This window comes from Corythoichthys intestinalis, chromosome 8 (genome assembly GCF_030265065.1).
Source record: "Corythoichthys intestinalis isolate RoL2023-P3 chromosome 8, ASM3026506v1, whole genome shotgun sequence".
NCBI lineage: Eukaryota > Metazoa > Chordata > Actinopteri > Syngnathiformes > Syngnathidae > Corythoichthys > Corythoichthys intestinalis.
In genome coordinates, this window is record NC_080402.1 from 49,657,065 (window position 1) to 49,677,511 (window position 20,447).

At 39.0% G+C, this 20,447-nt stretch overlaps 1 protein-coding gene across 1 annotated transcript; it reads left to right on the forward strand.

The window, feature by feature from the left end:
* The first annotated feature begins 3,789 nt into the window (after positions 1-3,789).
* Positions 3,790-16,615, forward strand: LOC130921089 (uncharacterized). The gene is made up of 5 exons (XM_057844731.1): positions 3,790-3,865; positions 13,250-13,362; positions 13,451-13,465; positions 15,270-16,305; positions 16,556-16,615. Exons 2-5 carry the CDS (start codon positions 13,250-13,252, stop codon positions 16,613-16,615), a joined length of 1,224 nt encoding a protein of 407 aa, XP_057700714.1. The 5' UTR covers positions 3,790-3,865.
* Positions 16,616-20,447: the final 3,832 nt, after the last annotated feature.

The following is a 20,447-nucleotide window of genomic DNA, read 5'->3' on the forward strand; positions in this document are numbered from 1 at the left end:
CATATTCAATAGTATTTAGTTTTCATTCATTTTAAATTAATATTCTGTCCGAACAAGCTTAACAGAGAATCCACACCGTGCCATCACACATCAAGCAGATGAATATGCAACTTTTTCTCCGCAGTGACAAAAACAGCTGACTGTGGCCCCAGTAGGTAGGTAGCCTACCATATGTAGCATATGGAACAATGAAATTAACAGTTCACCTGCTGTGGCCTGAACGTAGTCTCACACTTTCCTCCTGGTGCGCATGGACTTGAATTGCGTGCCCGCTTGTGCAGTCCCTGTTTTTTCACCTCTTTTATCAACACCATTGTCGTTTTGGGGCTTTTTGAAGAAACTTCGGACACTCAGTTGCCTTGACATTTTTCAGAGTAAGGCCAATGACGTCATGCATCAAGAGAGACAATAGCTAATTAATATGCTCACTCGCCACCCTGTGGTCTGCGGTGTGAATTGCAACCGGTCAAAATGACGGATGGACTTCAGTTTTTTCCGTCACCGTTTTAAAAAATCGGTCAACGACGGAAAATATTCGGTTAACGCGATGTATATATATATATATATATATATATATATATATATATATATATATATATATATATATATATATATATATACAGTTGGGCAAATAAGTATTTAGTCAACCACTAATTGTGCAAATTCTCCCACTTGAAAATATTGGAGAGGCCTGTAATTGTCAACATGGGTAAACCTCAACCATGAGAGACAGAATGTGGAGGGAAAAAAAACTGAAAATCACATTGTTTGATTTTTAAAGAATTTATTTGCAAATCATAGAGGAAAATAAGTATTTGGTCAATACCAAAAGTTCATTTCAATACTTTGTTATGTACCCTTTGTTGGCAATAACGGAGGCCAAACGTTTTCTGTAACTCTTCACTAGCTTTTCACAGACTGTTGCTGGTATTTTGGCCCTTTCCTCCATGCAGATCTCCTCTAGAGCAGTGATGTTTTGGGGCTGTCGTTGGGCAACACAGACTTTCAACTCCCACCACAGATTTTCTATGGGTTTGAGATCTGGAGACTGCCTAGGCCACTCCAGGACCTTGAAATGCTTCTTAGGAAGCCACTCTTTTGTTGCCCTGGCTGTGTGTTTGGGATCATTGTCATGCTGAAAGACCCAGCCACGTCTCATCTTCAATGCCCTTGCTGACGGAAGGAGATTTTCATTCAAAATCTCTTGATACATGGCCCCATTCATTCTTTCCTTTACACAGATCAGTCGTCCTGGTCCCTTTGCAGAAAAACAGCTCCAAAGCATGATGTTTCCACCCACATGCTTCACAGTGGGTATGGTGTTCTTCGGATGCAATTCAGTATTCTTTCTCCTCCAAACACGAGAACCTGTGTTTCTACCAAAAAGTTCTATTTTGGTTTCATCTGACCATAACACATTCTCCCAGTCCTCTTCTGAATCATCCAAATGCTCTCTAGCGAACCGCAGACGGGCCTAGATAATTACTTTCTTCAGCTGGGGGTCACGTCTGGCAGTGCAGGATTTGAGTCCCTGGCGGTGCATTGTGTTACTGATAGTAGCCTTTGTTAGTGTGGTCCCAGCTCTCTGTAGGTCATTTACTAGGTCCCCCCCGTGTGGTTCTGGGATTTTTGCTCACCGTTCTTGTTATCATTTTGACGCCACGGGGTGAGATCTTGCATGGAGCCCCAGATCGAGGGAGATTATCAGTGGTCTTGTATGTCTTCCATTTTCTAATAATTGCTCCCACAGTTGACGTCTTTACACCAAGCATTTTACCTATTGCAGATTCAGTCTTCCCAGCCTGGTGCAGGTCTACAATTTTGTCTCTGGTGTCCTTCGACAGCTCTTTGGTCTTGGCTATAGTAAAATTTGGAGTGTGACTGACTGAGTTGTGGACAGGTGTCTTTTATACCGATAATGAGTTAAAACAGGTGCCATTAATACAGGTAACGAGTGGAGCCTCGTTAGACCTCGTTAGAAGTAACACCTTTTTGACAGCCAGAAATCTTGCTTGTTTGTAGGTGACTAAATACTTATTTTCTACTCTAATTTGGAAAAAAAAATAAAAACCAAACAGTGATTTTCTGTTTTTTTTCCCCACATTCTGTCTCTCATGGTTGAGGTTTACCCATGTTGACAATTACAGGCCTCTCTAATATCTTCAAGTAGGAGAACTTGCACAATTGGTGGTTGGCTAAATGCTTATTTGCCCCACTGTATACATACATACATTAAAAAAAAAAAAAAAAAATCGTTGTCTCGCCCACCCGGGCGGTAAGGTTTCTCCTCTCAAGCTCGGGTCCTCTACCAGAGGCCTGGGAGCTTGAGGTTCTGCGCAGGATCTTAGCTAATACATATATATATACATATATATATACACACACAAACATCTCACCAGACCATAGGACATGGTTCCAGTAATCCATGTGCTTTGTTGACATGTCTTCAGCAAACTGTTTGTGAGCTTTCTTGACAACTGATGATGTCAATATGCTTTTTCAAATATGCTCTGCATGGATAGACCCTGTGAACAATATTTTTAAAAAGCACCTATTATTATTTTATTTTTGTAAATTCCAAACCTTTGTCCAGTCAAGATTGGCATTTTTTTTTTCATTCCAGTAAAACACCACATATGGACAAGACACAATAACTGTCTGATATGAACTCTTGTTACCACTGCCTGTTTGCCTCTGTCTCTGGGCTTAGGTCCCCCATTACCCCAGAACCTTAACAAATACAATATGTTGTTTACAGTCTAAAAATGGGTCATTTTTAATGTGGAGTTGCTTGTTCCAATTAAAATGTTTTGAGAAAAAACAATGTTGTATTGTTATATTGTTGTATATTGCATTAATATGTTAGCATTAATAAATGGCATGAAAAAGAAGTATTGTAATTATTGCTTTTAATAGACAAATTTCATTTGCAATATAAACACGTTACATTTAGATTAGATTAGATCAGATTAGATTTCCTTTTATTATCATTGCACACAAAAAAAACACCACACATGTGTGCCAGATCCGGGCCATACATTAATGTATTGTAGTGTCTGCTACTTTGGACCATTTCTGGCCCAAAACTGGTAGCTGATCCGGCAAGTGACTCCCTACCATTGTTCAAAAAGAAACTGGTGCGGATCTGTTTTACGAAGTTGGGCCGAAATTTGCAGTACATCTGGCCCGTGCCCGGTCCATATATATCGAATATATCGAAAAGGTGATGTATCGCGACAGTTTGCAGCCCAAAAGGTTATCGAAATGCTCTCACCAAGAATTGATATATGGTTTTTAAAAAAAGTCCCAGTCTAAGAAAGAAAAAAAGGGCGCAACAGGATGCTACCAAAATCTTTTATTCGAGTAGTGTCTATGTTAGCTCACTGGCTGCCATTGACAGTGCTAGACATCCAATTCATTTTGACTGGATTGGACGTCTATCGCCGTCAATGGCACTGAAACCAGAGGATTCACAGTCTTTTGTGGGCATTCGTGAGTCACTTCCCTTTCAGTAACCCAAAATCAACACAAAGTGATGTGTAAATGTCCCAAAAGTAAAAGAAAATGACTGACAATCAACAGGAAATGACGTGAAATGCCCCAAAATTAACTTGTTGCCTGGCATTGGCTGCCACAGACGGCCAGTGACGTCCAATCCGTTTCAACTGGGAGGGATGGAAGCGAATTACCCAATGATCACTTGCTGATGGGATCATCAGTTTGGGTGAGAGATATTATGAAATATGATAATGATGAGGTGAGGAACTTCCTCTTTAGGCCTCCCCTCCCCACAGGCACACATCAAACATCTTACTCTCTCACAAGAAAACAAGCACTACATCGTCTTCATCCTCCAGCAACGAAGGTGAAAAAAAACTAATTGTACTTTATTATTATTTCTAGGTTCTCTTCATCTCAATGTTTTCTTTGTAGTTCACTCCTCAATTTGAAGCAGCACCATGGCAATGTTCATTTCTTTCTTTTGCCAATAATTACGCAGAAAACGTCAAAAGGTAAGCAGAGATGCAGTGTTAACGCAAATTGGCATTAGTCCACTACATTACCGGATGGAATTGGGTGATTTAAAACAAAATTAATGGACTAATTAGTCACAGTAAGTAAATAACTAATATCATTTATCTGCCTTTTTCTTGAGATATTTTAATTTAAAGTTGCTTCAAGTTGATTGTGACAGGCTTATGTATTATATATGTGTATGTATGCATAAGTATATTTATTTATGTGTGTGTGTTTTGACGAGATAGTCTTACCTTATGAAAAATAAATGTTAAAAAAAAGTTTTAGGTCTCAGTTTCACACCTATGCAACAGAAGTCACACATTTGCAAGCACAAGAGACATTTGCGCAACTCCGAAAATATTTGTATTTTTTTTGCAAACTAATTTTTTTTACAAGCACAAAATGTCTCTAGCATGATAATGATTCCAATAGAAATTACATCTTCAATTTTCCAAAAAGAGTTGAGCAAAATTATGTCTTTTTTCTATTTTAAAAAAAAAAAAATATATATATATATATAATGAGCTGTAAATGAGTGTTTCATGCAATCTTGTCATGCATATGACCAGAGTAAGACATATTTGTTCTATATTTTCTTTAATTATTATTTACATAAGTAGTTTTCCCTCTTGGTCAACTGTAACAGCTGGATAGGCAAATAGCTTCTATTCCTGAGAAAAAGGTAACATTAGTCCAAATTTGCAACCCTATTACCAGAAAAGTATTGTAAATACAAAACAAATCATCTAATACATTTTGTATTTCTTTCTGGAGTAAGTCAATCAAGTTTTTGATAGTGTTTATTTTTATTAACGAACCTTCGAAAACTAGAGCAAGCATAATCACTCTACATACACTGAGCAACCAAAAACTTTTGCTGAAGCGATGTAAACAGGAACTGCAACCCAAACTGACATGAAGGGTACAGTCCTATTTGACAATCACTTTCCAGAGGAGTTGTCTAGCAACACCAATGTGAAGCAGGCCTGGATGTTCCCATGTTGAGTATTTTTTGTAACCTGTTGGAGACTCACCGCCCGGTCGCCAAGGGGAGGTAATGTAGGAATGAAAAAGCGTACACGATTATTCAGTGATATGCGATAAGGTTCATGACGAGTGAGGCAATGACTTCCAGTCAGATTTACAAACACACAAGTAATATATACGTATATATGGCGGAAAACACAGACAAGACTGAAAGAGCAGTTTCTGCTCTTGCAACCCTCTATCCCTTGGGCGTTATTTTATTTTGACTAAATTCCTGTGATTTTGTCCCAAAAATGGCTTTTCCTTTGAAGTGTGATAACTTAGTCATTTCTGAATATTTTTTTCACTTTCAACCACTCGAAATGTTCAGTGCCATCAGACCTATCTACACATATAAAGTTTTTTTATTTTTTATTTTTCAATGCCCCCTATGGACAATAATAGTAGCATTATCCAAATAGCAAAACTAATTATGCTGTATATATATAAAAAACAAAAGTCTAATTTGAATATTACATATCACATAGTTAGAGGCTTGAATAAGTCTTTAAGTCATAACAACCGATTTTTTTATGCATGCCCAGTTTTTACACATTTGCAGTTTTCTCATTTACACTAAACTCTTGTGATTTTGTCCAAAAAATGGCTTTTCCTTTGAAATGTGATAACCAAGTCATTTCTGAATATTTTTTCACTTTCAACCACTCAAAATGTTCAGTGGCATCAGACCTATCTACACATATAGTTTTTTTTTTTTTTTTTTTTTTTAATGCCCCCTACGGACTATAATAGTAGCATTATCCGAATAGCAAAATTAATGATGCTGTATATATATAAAAAACAAAAGTCTAATTTGAATATTACATATCACATAGTTAGAGGCTTGAATAAGTCCTTAAGGCATAACAACAGATTTTTTTATGCATGCCCAGTTTTTACACATTTGCAGTTTTCTCATTTACACTAAACTCTTGTGATTTTGTCCAAAAAATGGCTTTTCCTTTGAAATGTGATAACTAAGTCATTTCTGAATATTTTTTCACTTTCAACCACTCAAAATGTTCAGTGCCATCAGACCTATCTACACATATAGTTTTTTTTTTTTTTTTTTTTTTTTAATGCCCCCTACGGACTATAATAGTAGCATTATCCGAATAGCAAAATTAATGATGCTGTATATATATATATATAAAAAACAAAAGTCTAATTTGAATATTACATATCACATAGTTAGAGGCTTGAATAAGTCCTTAAGGCATAACAACAGATTTTTTTATGCATGCCCAGTTTTTACACATTTGCAGTTTTCTCATTTACACTAAACTCTTGTGATTTTGTCCAAAAAATGGCTTTTCCTTTGAAATGTGATAACTAAGTCATTTCTGAATATTTTTTCACTTTCAACCACTCAAAATGTTCAGTGGCATCAGACCTATCTACACATATATAGTTTTTTATATTTTTAATGCCCCCTATGGACAATAATAGCAGCATTATCCTAATAGCAAAAGTAACTATGCTGTATATATATAAAAAACAAAAGTCTAATTTGAATATTCCATATGACATAGTTAGAGGCTTGAATAAGTCCACAAGTCGTAACAACCAAATTTTTTATGCATGCCCAGTTTTTACACATTTGCAGTTTTCTCATTTACACTAAACTCTTGTGATTTTGTCCAAAAAATGGCTTTTCCTTTGAAGTGTGATAACTAAGTCATTTCTGAATATTTTTTCACTTTCAACCACTCAAAATGTTCAGTGGCATCAGACCTATCTACACATATGTAGTTTTTTAAAATATTTTTTGTTTTAATGCCCCCTATGGACAATAATAGCAGCATTATCCTAATAGCAAAAGTAACTATGCTGTATATATATATATATATATAAAACAAAAGTCTAATTTGAATATTCCATATGACATAGTTAGAGGCTTGAATAAGTCCACAAGTCGTAACAACCAAATTTTTTATGCATGCCCAGTTTTTACACAATTGCAGTTTTCTCATTTACACTAAACCCTTGTGATTTTGTCCAAAAAATGGCTTTTCCTTTGAAGTGTGATAACTAAGTCATTTCTGAATATTTTTTCACTTTCAACCACTCACAATATTCAGTGGCATCAGACCTATCTACACATATAAAGTTTTTTTTTTTTTTGCCTCCTATGGACAATAATAGCAGCATTATCCTAATAGCAAAACTAACTATGCTATATAGCAGGGGTGGGCAAACTATTCCACAAAGGGCCGCAGTGGGTGCGGGTTTTTGTTGCAACCCATTAAGAGGACACCTTTTCACCAATCTGCTGTTTTACAAGTGCAATCAGTCGATTGCAGTCAGGTGCTTTGCATTTCTGCTGAAACTGCATTGGTTAAACTATCTGTGCTGGGTCAGTTGGAACAAAGACCAGGACCCACTGCGGCCCTCGAGGACCAGTTTGCCCACCCCTGCTATATAGGGTATACATAAATCAAACTAAAGTATTTTATATTACATAATTACATCATTGGATAAGTAAAAGTCGTAACAATAGATTTTTTAAGAACAAGACTGTGACAAAGTGACACAACTGATTTGATGATAGAATTTATGTTAACAATTTTACAAAACATATATACAATATAACAGTTAACATAATAACCATATACAGAATTCATGATGTGCACTTTGAGATTTGTTTTTCAAATGTAAAGTGCGTTATAAATAAAATGTATTATTATTTATTATTATGTTCGAAGCCCGAAGTGGCTTTGCGCAAAGGCCACATTGTTTGCGCTTGGACGTGGGTCCAGCTCGCTGCTCTCCCAAGCCTTCGGCAAAAGGCGGTGGTTCCCGTTTTAGAACTTCTGGCCGAATTAGAGCCTTGCCAAGTTCCTCAAGAAATAGTCGGCGCTTGTAGCTTTTCTTTACGTTCCACTCAGGGTAGATCTCCGTGAACAGCACAAATGCGCTGAAGGACGAAATGTCCGGCATGTGAAAAAACTCACACATTAGCCACCTGAGTGTGCGCCAGCGGCAGGAGTATGTGGCACAGGCCTGCAAATCACAAGCACGCACAACAATAACAGCTTTGATCTTTGATCAGCTTTTACCAGACAAACCTTGATATGCAAAACATGTGCTTACTCACTTTCGTCATTGCCTCGATCGCCGTCATTTTCGTCATCCGCCTCAACGTGGTAAAGTCCGTGCCCCCGCCTTCTGCTCCCCGCTTTCATCTCCGTCATTATGTTGTCAACCATTTCCCATTTCTCGTCATCAAAGTCGTCCTCCTCCGGCATCGAAAGTCCGGAAGAATTTCTTCAATGTCTTCTGCGCTCTCCGAAGAAGCGTCCGAACGAAGGTCGTCGTCGGAATCAGGATTTTCTAACACCATCCGAATCGTGTTCTGCAGTGAAATACTTCTCGCCGCCATCGATCACAGTTGTGTTGGAAGAAATGCAAAATGGTGATCCTCGTGAGAACAAAGACTCCAAAAATGCCCAGAACCAATGAGAGTAAAGAAATTCAAACACCCAACCAATAAGAGTTGAAATTCAAACGACAACAATAAACACGTGTTTTTTTGTTTTGGTTTTTTTGCATTTCCGGGAAGTACCGGTTTATTGTCCCGTGCACACGTGTAAAATTGCAAATATGCATGCCCAAATAGACTGAAAGTGAGCTCAGACACAAACACCAATTTTTTTGTAATGCCAACCGTTTTTATCGCATTAATTTTTGACTAATCTGTATTGAGTTTCGCACGCAAATTCATGTATTGGCCTATGGCTCCAACTAGTGACTTTTGGGTGACAACACACAAATTCCTCTTTTTGCATGTTTTTGACTCGCCAAAGAAGCGATTGCATCAATAATCACGGAAAATGCATTATAACACATCAGGTTTACAGCATATCAAAAATCATGATTTATAATGGGTTTCAATGAGCCAAAATATGGCAAAATAACAAGAGTTTAGTGCAAATCTTCCCAGCCTGTTTGCAATAAGTTAGAAATTCCCGGATGGTGCCATTTCGAACTTCTACATGATTTAGTATCCTGCAGGAAATATCAGCTCCCTAGTGTATTTTTTCAAATGCTTTTTTTCCTTTTAAACACAGAAAAAAACGAAAAAAGCCAAAAAATGGACAAATAACACCCAGGGGTTTTAAAATAAACTGCTGTATTTCATGCCAAAAGAACTGTTGTGTTTGATAGGACAATATGTCTATATGCTGCCATAGCAGATTCATGGCGCATTAAGCCCCCGAACTATTTTTAATTTGTCCGTTTTACCCTGGAAACCCCCGTTTACTGACGTCGCGCAATCGCTTTTGTTTCAACCCAGCCATAAAACGAAGGTAATTAATTATATTTATTATTCAAAATGTCTGTCATTTTTAGCATAGAATCATTAATTGATGTCTAATATTTTAAAAAATTAAAAAAAATTTTTTTTTAAACACTTAAAAAAAATATTCACTCGCATATTTTAAACTTTTAAACAAATTAGGTCACAGTGAAAAAAATGGTGTTTGTAAAAGAGTCATGGATATCTACCTCCTAACTATCGCTTAATTGTATTTTTTTTTTTGTGACTGTTGCATTTTCTCCGTTAGATGATAAATAATCGATCCAAACAAAGAAAAATTGAAATAAAACGTTTAAAATGAAAAAGAAAATCACTTCTTGATGTCCGCGATTTCTGCATCGTGACCCTTGTTATATTACCATGTTTCACCCAAAGAATCCAGCTGTGGCCGTTCACAGCTGTGTCTTGACACTCAGTGATACATGCGACATGGAGTTTTTGGATCGAAACAAGTTAAGTACGCGATAATATCTCGTTAAAGTTATGGCGTCTTTAATTCTGCTCTTTCATGCTCTCACCTCCAGATAGGGTTTCGCTGTTTAAATTATTCTTTTTTTTAAATGCCCTCCTGTTCTAAATTTTTCTTCCGCCAGAAAATTGAGATTTTAAGCTGCCAATGATGTATCACACATGACTATCGGACAATTTGTTAAGTTGGCCAAATTGGGGGTCTCAGAACGGAACTTCAAGTAGTCATCTTAGTATTTTCCGCCATATGTATATACACATATATATATATATATACACATACATATATATATATATACACATACATATATATACACACACACACACACACACACACACACACACATATATATATACATATCGATGACGTAAATGCGTCGACGGGCAAAACATACCGTCGACGGGTAATGATGGGTTTTTAAAAAATTATATGCGGATAAAGTTACAATAAAGTATAGTAAAGTAGAATGGCGGGCGCTCGCAATGCAATTATTTCAATGTGACCGGCATTGTCAGATTGAGCAAAGAGGAAGAAAGTGGGCAAGCGAGAGAGAGGGAGCGAGATCAGTGAGTTGGGAAAGTGTACGGGTAGCACGGAGTTCAGTGGCTGGATCCCCCACGTTTTTGTTTTGGTCAACAAAAGTATTCATAAAGAGGCATCCGACGCTTCTCGGTGTTTTTATGCACGCCGCCGCCTTCCTGAGGAGGAAATCGGACGAACTGACGACAACGAGCCAAGTAAATCACCGGTTCACTCCTCACTACGGCGAGGAGTTGAAAACACCGCCAATTACCAAAAAGGGCAGAATTGGTCACACATAAAAGTGGCATAAAGGAAAAAAAGCGGACCAGAATAGCCAGAGCCTGGAATTATTTCAAGGAAATCTGGAGGGTGCCACTGTGTGTACTCTTTGCTAAGCTGAGCTCGCATACCACGGTAGCACGTTGGCTATGAAAGAACATTTGAAGAGCCGTCACCCAAGTATAATTTTCGAAGACAACAAGAAACAACAAGCTAGCGGATTGTAAGTCCATACCACTTTCTAACGATTTTTTAAAATGGAAGTTACCTTTATGTGTGTCGTATCAACGTGCATTTTTATTTAATAAAATAATTAATATATATATATATAATTATATAATGAAATTTTTATTTATTTATTTATTTATTTATTAGGATCATGGAAGCTCCCAATTGCGGAAAATATATACATATATCCCGTATATATATATAATAAAAATATATATGGAAACAGCACTGGCCTGCTTACTCTAATCCATGACTGCACTAATGTTAGTTACTTTATATTATAAAGTATCATTGTGTATACACATATCGTGGTATACTATAAAATTAATACTATATATTTAATTTTTGTTTCTGTGAGTATGTGTGCCTCTCATTCAAAATAATTGTGGTAATATGTGTGGTTATTTTCAGGTTAAAACAAACAAAAGTTGAACCCCCCCCCCCAAAAAAAGCGGAATGCACACCAGAAAAAGCATCAGAACTGACACAAAGTATTCTGAAAATGGTTGTCCGGGACATTGCAATTCATTTTAACAGTTAGAACAATATCGACAATGACCTACCACAAAAAGAGTAAGAATTGTTTTGACTCCTGTTAAAGAGGTGAGGTCTCAGTGTTTCCGATAACATTTTTTTGCACTAGTTAATGCCAGCAGCATTTGACCTCATTGTTTGTGATTTATTATTGATATTTTTTTATTTATATGTTAATAAAGAATTTAGGTGTTCCAAAATGTTTTTTGTGAATTAATAAGCTTCAACAAAAATTTCATTATTAAAGTAATAATAATAATAAAAATAATTTTTAAAAATTATTAGTCGACTAATCTTAAAAATAGTCAGCTGACTAATCGGGAGGAAATTAGGCGTTTGGGACAGCCCTTATATATATATATAATTCAAATTTAACTTATTTCAAGCTAAAATAAATAACTTTATGGTTTTACCTTTACTTGTACAGGAAACCAATGCGACGATCCATCTGAACAAAAATATACTAGAAATCTATTTTTTGAAAAGGTCCACATTGTTGTTCTTCAGTGTTGAAAGTCTGTGTTTCAATACAGATCACTGGCTAGAATGAAAGCCATCCTTGAATAGTCCTCTTCCAACTGTATGTTCAGATTTTTTTTAATGATGAAAAGTTTTTAGCGCTGACTTTTAACATGAGTGGCTGATTATTCGTGCTTTTTAAAGCTTCTATGCAAATTCGTCATATCGCAATATCCATTTTGTGTACAGACACTGCCACTCGTTCAAAACAGAGGACGGGAAGCAGAAAATGCGGTTTCTCATAGGACATCCACACAGTCAGTTTTTTCACGTGTACCACTCGAAAAGAGCAAGTTACGTTTTTTCTTCTTTCATTTGTCTTCTTCGTTAGAGAACAATCAAGACAGCGCATTAGTGCACAGACTCATAGTCCGCTTATAATAGGCGCCCTCTGCCGTCCCGTGCGGCAGGCCTCACGGAGTGAATTATTCACAGCTGTTTTATAACTAATGCAACAGTTTTTAAAATTATTCAGAAAAACATTTCATACATTACCGAGATTATGGAAATACAGGGCCTATCACTAGTGTTTGCACAGCGACTATTTCCCATGCATACCAATAGGGTTACTGAGAGATTACACCGCGTGCCAAGTGGCACAGCAAGAACCGACCTCACAGCGCATCTCCTTCCTGGTTGAACAGGAGTTATGGAGCATGCGATAATTATATTCTAAATTGGAGGGAAACATGTTTTCCTATTGGATTCGAATGGAAAACTATTTATAAATACTTATCAAATGACAAAAATTAAAATGTATTATACATTATAACTACATTTTTATTTTTTTTCCATGACTGACAGGTGAGGCTCTGCCTCCCCTGACTGCATGTCAATGCACTGTTCTATCTGAACAAGCGGAGGCTTTATTCGCACAGAAATCTTGTGTCTCCTAATAAACCCTAATCAAACAGCTGTATCATCCCTAGGTTAGGTGAGAAGAAGAGCGTCCTGTCCCCCACCCAAACTTTCTTCATATATCCCTGAGAACTTGGTTTCTGCTACCTGGCCAGTGGCCAATAAGAAGGGCAGCCCCCACATGTCAAGAGATGGGAGATGCCCTGCTGTGCAGCATTGCCGGCCGGATGCCGGATGCCTGCTCTGCAGTGTCTCTCTCTTTGAAAAGTCACGTGTTTACAAATAGCACATCTCTGTGAAAACAATTCACTACAGTTTTAACTGTATAGAATAATTCTCAAATACCTCTGTTCAAATACTACACTCACCAACTGTTGTCCTCATCCTTTCAACACATCCACTGACAACGTGCATCTTCACATAAGAATAGCTTCAATGAGCAACACATCTTTCTGTGTCTTATCTATGTGCAGATGGCGATAGTGCGTTGGCATTTGGTGGCGCTGTTGATCATCACGACGACAACAAGGACGATGGCTATTGATCAGAACAAATTGGCCACGTTGGTAGATGAAATTCTCCACAAGTACGCTTGATGAGACCTCAACTACTTTTTTCACATCTTTATGCTAATGTTAACGCACTAATGTGACCTTCTTTCTTCACAACCGCAGGTTCAAAGTGCAAACGTGAGTACATTCAGCAAAGCGGCAAGGGTTCCACACCAAGTGTAACCTCCTGAAGCTGCACACAAAGTAGGAAGATGAGGGTCGAAGACTAGTGCGTCACAAATACGATCCAGGAGGAAACAACATGTTTCCATAAATACACGAAAGGACGACTAACTGATAGCCTGGAACTCCAGACTCACCGCTGTTCCAGCTATAGAGTCTGGGACCCAGCTCCTTATTGGCCTCTCAAGCCTGAACAAAATCGTCCGTGCAATCAAATTTGTTTATTTGCCTGACGTGTTCTTAACTAGCAACGTCACTCTTGCGCGTCGGAAGTCCTCTCCACAACAACACAGATGGCGAACGGGAGAGCCGAGTATATGCTCCTATCTGCGGTAAATTCAGTTTTAAATGACCAAAAACACATTGAGTCACTAAAACCAACAGTCTGTCTCGCGCGAGCCGTGTTGAATAAACTTCTCCGCTCTCCTTGTATGTTTACGTCCTCGTGCTAGAGTTTCTTGTCGCTTTACCAACGTCACGTCCGCCCATTGCTGATTGGTCCACTCCACTGTCTGTTTGCTGTGTCTTGCTCCACCCTGGGAATTTGATCCGCGGAACGGTCGCCAGATTCTATAGCTGGAACTGCGGTGAGTCTGGAGTTCCAGGCTAACCAGCTGATTGAACGCCTCAGGCAACAATAAAAGATTATGCAGAAGATGCCAAATGAACAGCAATGGAAAGAAAATCTCCTGAATGGCATGCACCAATGACAAATTGAAGAAGTGGATAAGATTGACAAAACACACAGTCAGTAACTGGAAAAAGATGGATTGAAAAACAGTATTGAGGCATTAATCATGGCAGCACAAGAACACACCCTAAAAAAACAACAACAACAATAGAGTGCAGGTTTTTTAAGGAAGTGCAGTCCAGTACATCAGAGCAGGATGTAAGAATCTGACAGGCAATATATACATGGAGAAGCATTACAAGGTAGCAGGAATGGTGAAATGGAACATCTGTACCATATCCAGAGTCCCAGAACCAACATGGCAGATTCCACCCAGTACTGATGCAGGATAAATATAAGACAGGCGTGGTGATAAATGATTAGGCTTTGTAATGGTGACATCTGGAAGAGGCTGCAAGAAAACTTTAAACCATAAAAATTGTGGCGGGTGAAGGCTATCATGCTGCCGGAAGTAATCGGGCCACTGGAGTCAGTAAAAACCAAAGTAGGGTAGATGGGTCCGGGAGATATAAGGTCTGACATCACCATCCAAAAGATTGTAATTTTGGGAACAAATAAGATTCCTTGCAGGCCTTTGATAAAGGATGTGAACTTCACCCTTGTGGTCCTCCCTGTTGACTCCAAAAATGGTGAAATGTGACCTCATGGCTGTCTGACAACCAATAGCTTACCCATACATTTATTAGGTGCTCAATCACTCGTTTTAAAGCTGTCATGCAGTTTCTTGGCAGAAACTCACATTAATAGGCAAAGTACCCACAGCTCACAAATTACTTATACAGGAGTAGGAGGATTTCCTTGATTTGTCTGTTTTCATTCTCTTTGCAGAGCCTGTTTTGGCCCTTTCAGAGAAACCTAAAGGCATTTAAGATTTCACATCTCATTCAAAGTACATGAATGCCTAAATGAGACTTTCCTTAATATGTTCAAATTAGCATTTTAAAAAACTCTTTAACAAGACATCAGACCAGATGTTTGTTTAATATGAATTCCATTATGTGAGAACATTTTAAATATCGCTTGTGTGAGGATGCACTTTTTGTTAACTCTGTTTGTTTAATGTCTTAGCAAGATGCCCATGTTCAGTATGGCTGTGAGTGTTCCACCTGGCGCCGATCCGGGCACCTACGACCTCACTAAAGTGAGCGACCTGGGCCAGAATGTGAAGAACACCATCTTGCAGTGCGGCATCTACGCCGGTGACAACGTGGTGGCCGCCACTCTGCTAAGGTGGCCCGACGTGGTGCAGCGTTGTCCCAGGGCAGAGGTGCCGTGGCAGGATGTTCTGAAAGCATGCAGGCGCAAATCCATGACATGGCATGAAGTGGCGATGATCTGCCCCGGGGCTGTGGAAGGCAACCGGGCCGACCATGCCGAATATCGTGTTCTGGAGAGGTTTGACAGCTGGGCTGACGATAAGGACAAATCGGGTCTATTAGTGTTGTACGTGTACACGGCACCCTGCGAAAGCCGGTGTGCTAGCGAAAGGAACGTCTTGAGCATCCTTAAACTCCTAGAGCGTATCCGGGATTGGAAAGAATATGTCCTCGTCTTCTCCAAGTTGCTGAATGTCAAAACGTTGTGGGCAGGCAACTCTATGCCTGATAAACGACTGGCCAGAGCCCTGCTCAACCTCGGGAGGCATCTTGGCAGAGGTGGCTTGGGAAAGATCTTCCGCTGTGACCAACCAGAAGATGCTAACACCAACGCCATGGAGTGCATCAGCTGTTCCACCGGGGGAGAAGTCACGCCTCAATGCTACAAGAAGGAATCTCATCAGGACCCTTGGGGTCAAAGTGGGGCGAGTGCAGTACGAGGGGAGCTAGGAAATGCCCAAGGAGTGAGCACAGCAGCCAAAAGAGGATCCGCAAGTGGTGGGGCAATAGGAAGAGGACAAGGAGGAAGTGAAAATGTAAGAAAGGGAGAAGGGTGGGCACCAGGAGTAGGTGGCACAGAAGGAGAGTGGCAAACAGTTGGGCAAGGAAGGCAAGGGGCAGTACGAATGGCACAGGAAGGAGGTGGGGCAGCACGTGGGTGGCAAAAGGGAGGTAGAGAAGGAATAAGGAGACCCGGAGGAGGTCGGAGAATACAAGGGGGACGAAGTGTAAGTAAAGTAGTGCAAGGGGCAGAAGGATGGGTGCAAAGAGGAAGGGGGGGAGGACAAGGAGGGAGATGGGGGCAAACAGCAGGTGAGGCAGGAAATGGGGGGTTTGGTGGAAGAGCACTAGGAGGCCAAGGAGAAATAGGAGCAGTACCAGCGGGGCAAGGAAGAGGTAGGGCAGGAAGTAGAGCAGTACATGGGGGACAACCAGGAAGTTGGGAAGTACGCGGGACACAAGCCGAATATTGGGCAGTACGGAGGGGACCAGCAGGAAGTGGGGCCGGAGAATGGGGCCACGGGTCAGAGCGAGTAGGAGATAAGAGAATAAATTGGGGGAAATGGGGAGGCTGAGGTTCAGGAAGACTGACATGTGGCAGTCCTTTTGTTTTTCATATTTTTCATGTCCATCCAAGTGGAGAAAAATCTTGCTTAATAAATTTTTTTTTTAAATTCTGAATTTGATTTATATAAAGGTGTTGACTGCCTCTTTTTTTTTCTTTTTTAAATACATCAAAATGGATTGGATATCTAGCGCCGTCAATAGCACTGAAAGATGAGCATTCATAGCCAGTCGTCCCAGTTTTAACGAATTGGACACCTATTCTTCTCAATGGCATTGAGTTAAATGCTATGGGGAAAAAACTGCTTTAGAGTGTAACCAGAGTATTTCTGTTTTTATTAACTTTAATGACATTAATTTAACTTTTATTGACATTGTATTGATTTTAGGGCCGTCAAAATTATCGCGTTAACGGGCTGTAATTAAAATTTTAAATTAATCATGTTAAAATATTTGACGCATTTAACGCACATGCCCCGCTCAAACAGATTAAAATGACAGCACAGTGTAATGTCCACTTGTTACTTGTGATTTTGGGTGTTTTGTCGCCCTCTGCTGGCACTTGGGTGCGACTGATTGTATGGGTTTCAGCACCATGAGCATTGTGTAATTATTGACATCAACAATGGCGAGCTACTAGTTTATTTTTTGATTGAAAATTTTACAAATTTTATTAAAACGAAAACATTAAGAGGGGTTTTTAATATAAAATTTCTATAACTTGTACTAACATTTATCTTTTAAGAACTACAAGTCTTTCTATCCACGGATCACTTTAACAGAATGTTAATAATGTTAATGCCATCTTGTTGATTTATTTGTATAATAAACAAATACAGTACTTATGTACCGTATGTGGAATGTATATATCCGTCTTGTGTTTTATCTTTCCATTCCAACAATAATTTATAGAAAAATATGGCATATTTTATAGATGGTTTGAATTGCGATTAATTACGATTAATTTTTAAGCTGAAATTAACTCGATTAAAATTTTTAATCGGTTGACAGCCCTATACGATTTATAACATTATTTACAATCATACAAAAAAAATGTAAAAAAAAATCATGATAATAATAATTAACAAACAATAATATAATAATTGCTAATTTTTAAGGGTTTTTTAGCGAGCAAATATAGTCACTTAAACTCATCCAATTTTGTGAGACATAAATGTACCGTAGTTGCCTTTACAGTTTAAAAAAAAAATGTTTATAACGTTATGGTATTGTGCACACTTACCATATGTTACTTAAAACAGCTTTAAGTCGTTGAACTCTTTCTTCCCATTTCGGCCCACCAAGTTGTACTGTCAGGCTAAACCAGGGGTCGGGAACATATGGCTCGCGAGCCAGATGTGGCTCTTTTGATGGCTGCATCTGGCTCGCAGACAAATATTCAGTCATTAAAAAAAAAAAGTTTCGTTATGTAATGGCAACGGCGCTAGGACCTCGGGGGAAACCTGGCGGGCGTAAGAGCCACAGGGGAAGCGTTAAAAAGAGCGCCCCCTTTTTTCCATTGGCAAACCCAGTGATCAGGCGACATTCGGGACACTACAGGTGCGGCGGTGGAGAACGTCTGAAGTCTGATGATGCGTGTGGCAGTCGGTTGAAATAATAGCTATGGATCTGTAGCGTGGTGCAGACAGGGATTAAATGCTTCAGTCAGTTGCTTCACATTTCATTTGGCTTTATTTTCATTTTTCTTGTACAGCTGAAACAAGGAAAAAAAAAGAACGTCCATCTCGCATTGCTGCACACAGACGGCTCATTTCTTATTCGCACTAAAATATGGACTCTTACATAATTATATTAATAAACAAATAAAGGTTTTTGTGACAAAACATTTAACTTCTGCATTTTAGACACTACTAGTATTCACTCGTCGTCCGCTCGCCATTACAAACACATCTGTAGTCACACATAAACATACTGTAATAGCCCCGAATGGGGAAATAGGAAGGAGAGGAGTCGGTGATGACTTTCAAACTTTATTGTCGCAACCATAGAAATAATAAACTAAATAACAGCGTTATCCGCAACATGCTTCGCTCTCACGCCGTACGCCCTCTCCTCCTTGCTTCCCGCTACGTCACTACTCTGCTGTCTGATGGCCTCTTCAAGGGCCCACAAATAGTTACGGACATTACAACACTTAACGATTAACATACTTATGAACTATATTAACACTAGAGGTGTGCAAAATTTCCGATTCTTAGATTATTCGCGATTCGGCCGTGTAAGATTCGAGAACGATTCACAAACATCCAAATTCCGATTATTGAAATATGCCAAGTAAAGCGGAAGTACAACACACTCAGCGCGCCGCGCGGTCTTCGGGACGTAACGGAGCGGGAGTAGCTAAACATTATGCTTCTCATTAACCGGCCCCTTGGGTAATGCCAACGCTCAACTCACGGCTCTAGCTCAACTCATGCCACGAGATAAAAAAACACAACAATATACCTGACTGCTGCCGAAAAGCTGCTACAAGTACAGCTAAGCTACATAACGTTACGGTAGATATCATTTATATAGGACTAGATGGATTATAGACTCGGTAGCGGTAGCAGCACATCTGCAAAAAGCTAGATGCGGGCGTTAGTAAACGGCCGCCATCTTAAAGCAGTAAACTTCCCTGCAATGCTGTTGTAGCGAACCTTCCAAGCAAACCGAATTAACTTTTTATCTAAAATACTCCTAAATCGGTAAAATATTGACTTGAATCTATCTTTAACCCTTGAGAGTCGAAGGACGCGCCGGCGCGTCCTCAGCGCACGTCGTCTTTGAAGCGCCCTCACGTTTTAAATACGTCACCCACATGCCGTTGGTTGGTCTCGTTTTAAAGTGCGGAAGTTGCGGTTTACTCTCGTTATTATTTGAAGTCAATCGACCAATTAAAACGTGAGATATTGTCATTTAAGTTTTATAGTTTTATTGTCCTCTCAAAAAAACATTAAAACGCTGCATGGATCATTTGTTTGTGTCTATATTTCCATCATTTCTTGTCCTTTTTCAAAACGGAAGCTCCATGAAAAAACCACAAATCAAACGAACCCTTTCGAAGTCACAGTGGAAGCACAAAATGCGTTTTTTAAATAAATATAACTGCCATGCGAGGTTCCACCGAACGAGAGGGAGGAGTGTTCTGAAGCAGCGAGGTGGCGAGCCGACGGCTGTTTGGATCGAGCAGCGACTTTGTGTGACTTTGAGAATGAACGGAAAACTAAATTTAGCGCAAGCAATTGTGCTATTTGATCAACTTGAGGAAGAGGATGGTCCAAATTCGTCATCATCGTCTTCTTCGGAAGAGTCCTCGAGTGAAGATAGTGACGTATTTGAACACGTGGGTGACGCCATCGACGAGCAGAGGTAAGCAAACTCACTTTTTTTTTTTTTAGGCTGGAAAAAGTTTCTTTTGAAAGTTTCTTTTGATATTGCATGACAAAGTTAATTTTGATGCAATATAAGTGTGTGTTTGTGTATATAATAATAAAATGTGCATATCAGATCAAAGTCGTACGTGAACTGTGTGTATCCAAGGGAGGAATTTATAATTGTGGTGATCTTCTTTCTATATGAAGATTAGGGATGTAGCACATATTCAGCTATGGTATTCTTTCTATTGTCATACATATAGATTTCCATTATTATTTATTGCTGTATATATTTTTATTTTATACTTTATTATTTTCATAAATACTGACTTTTTTTCATGTACATTTATAGTGACAATGAAAGCAAAGGGAAATGAAAATGGAAGGGTGGAAAGAGGACCAACACCCCATGGAAGTGTGGGCTGTGT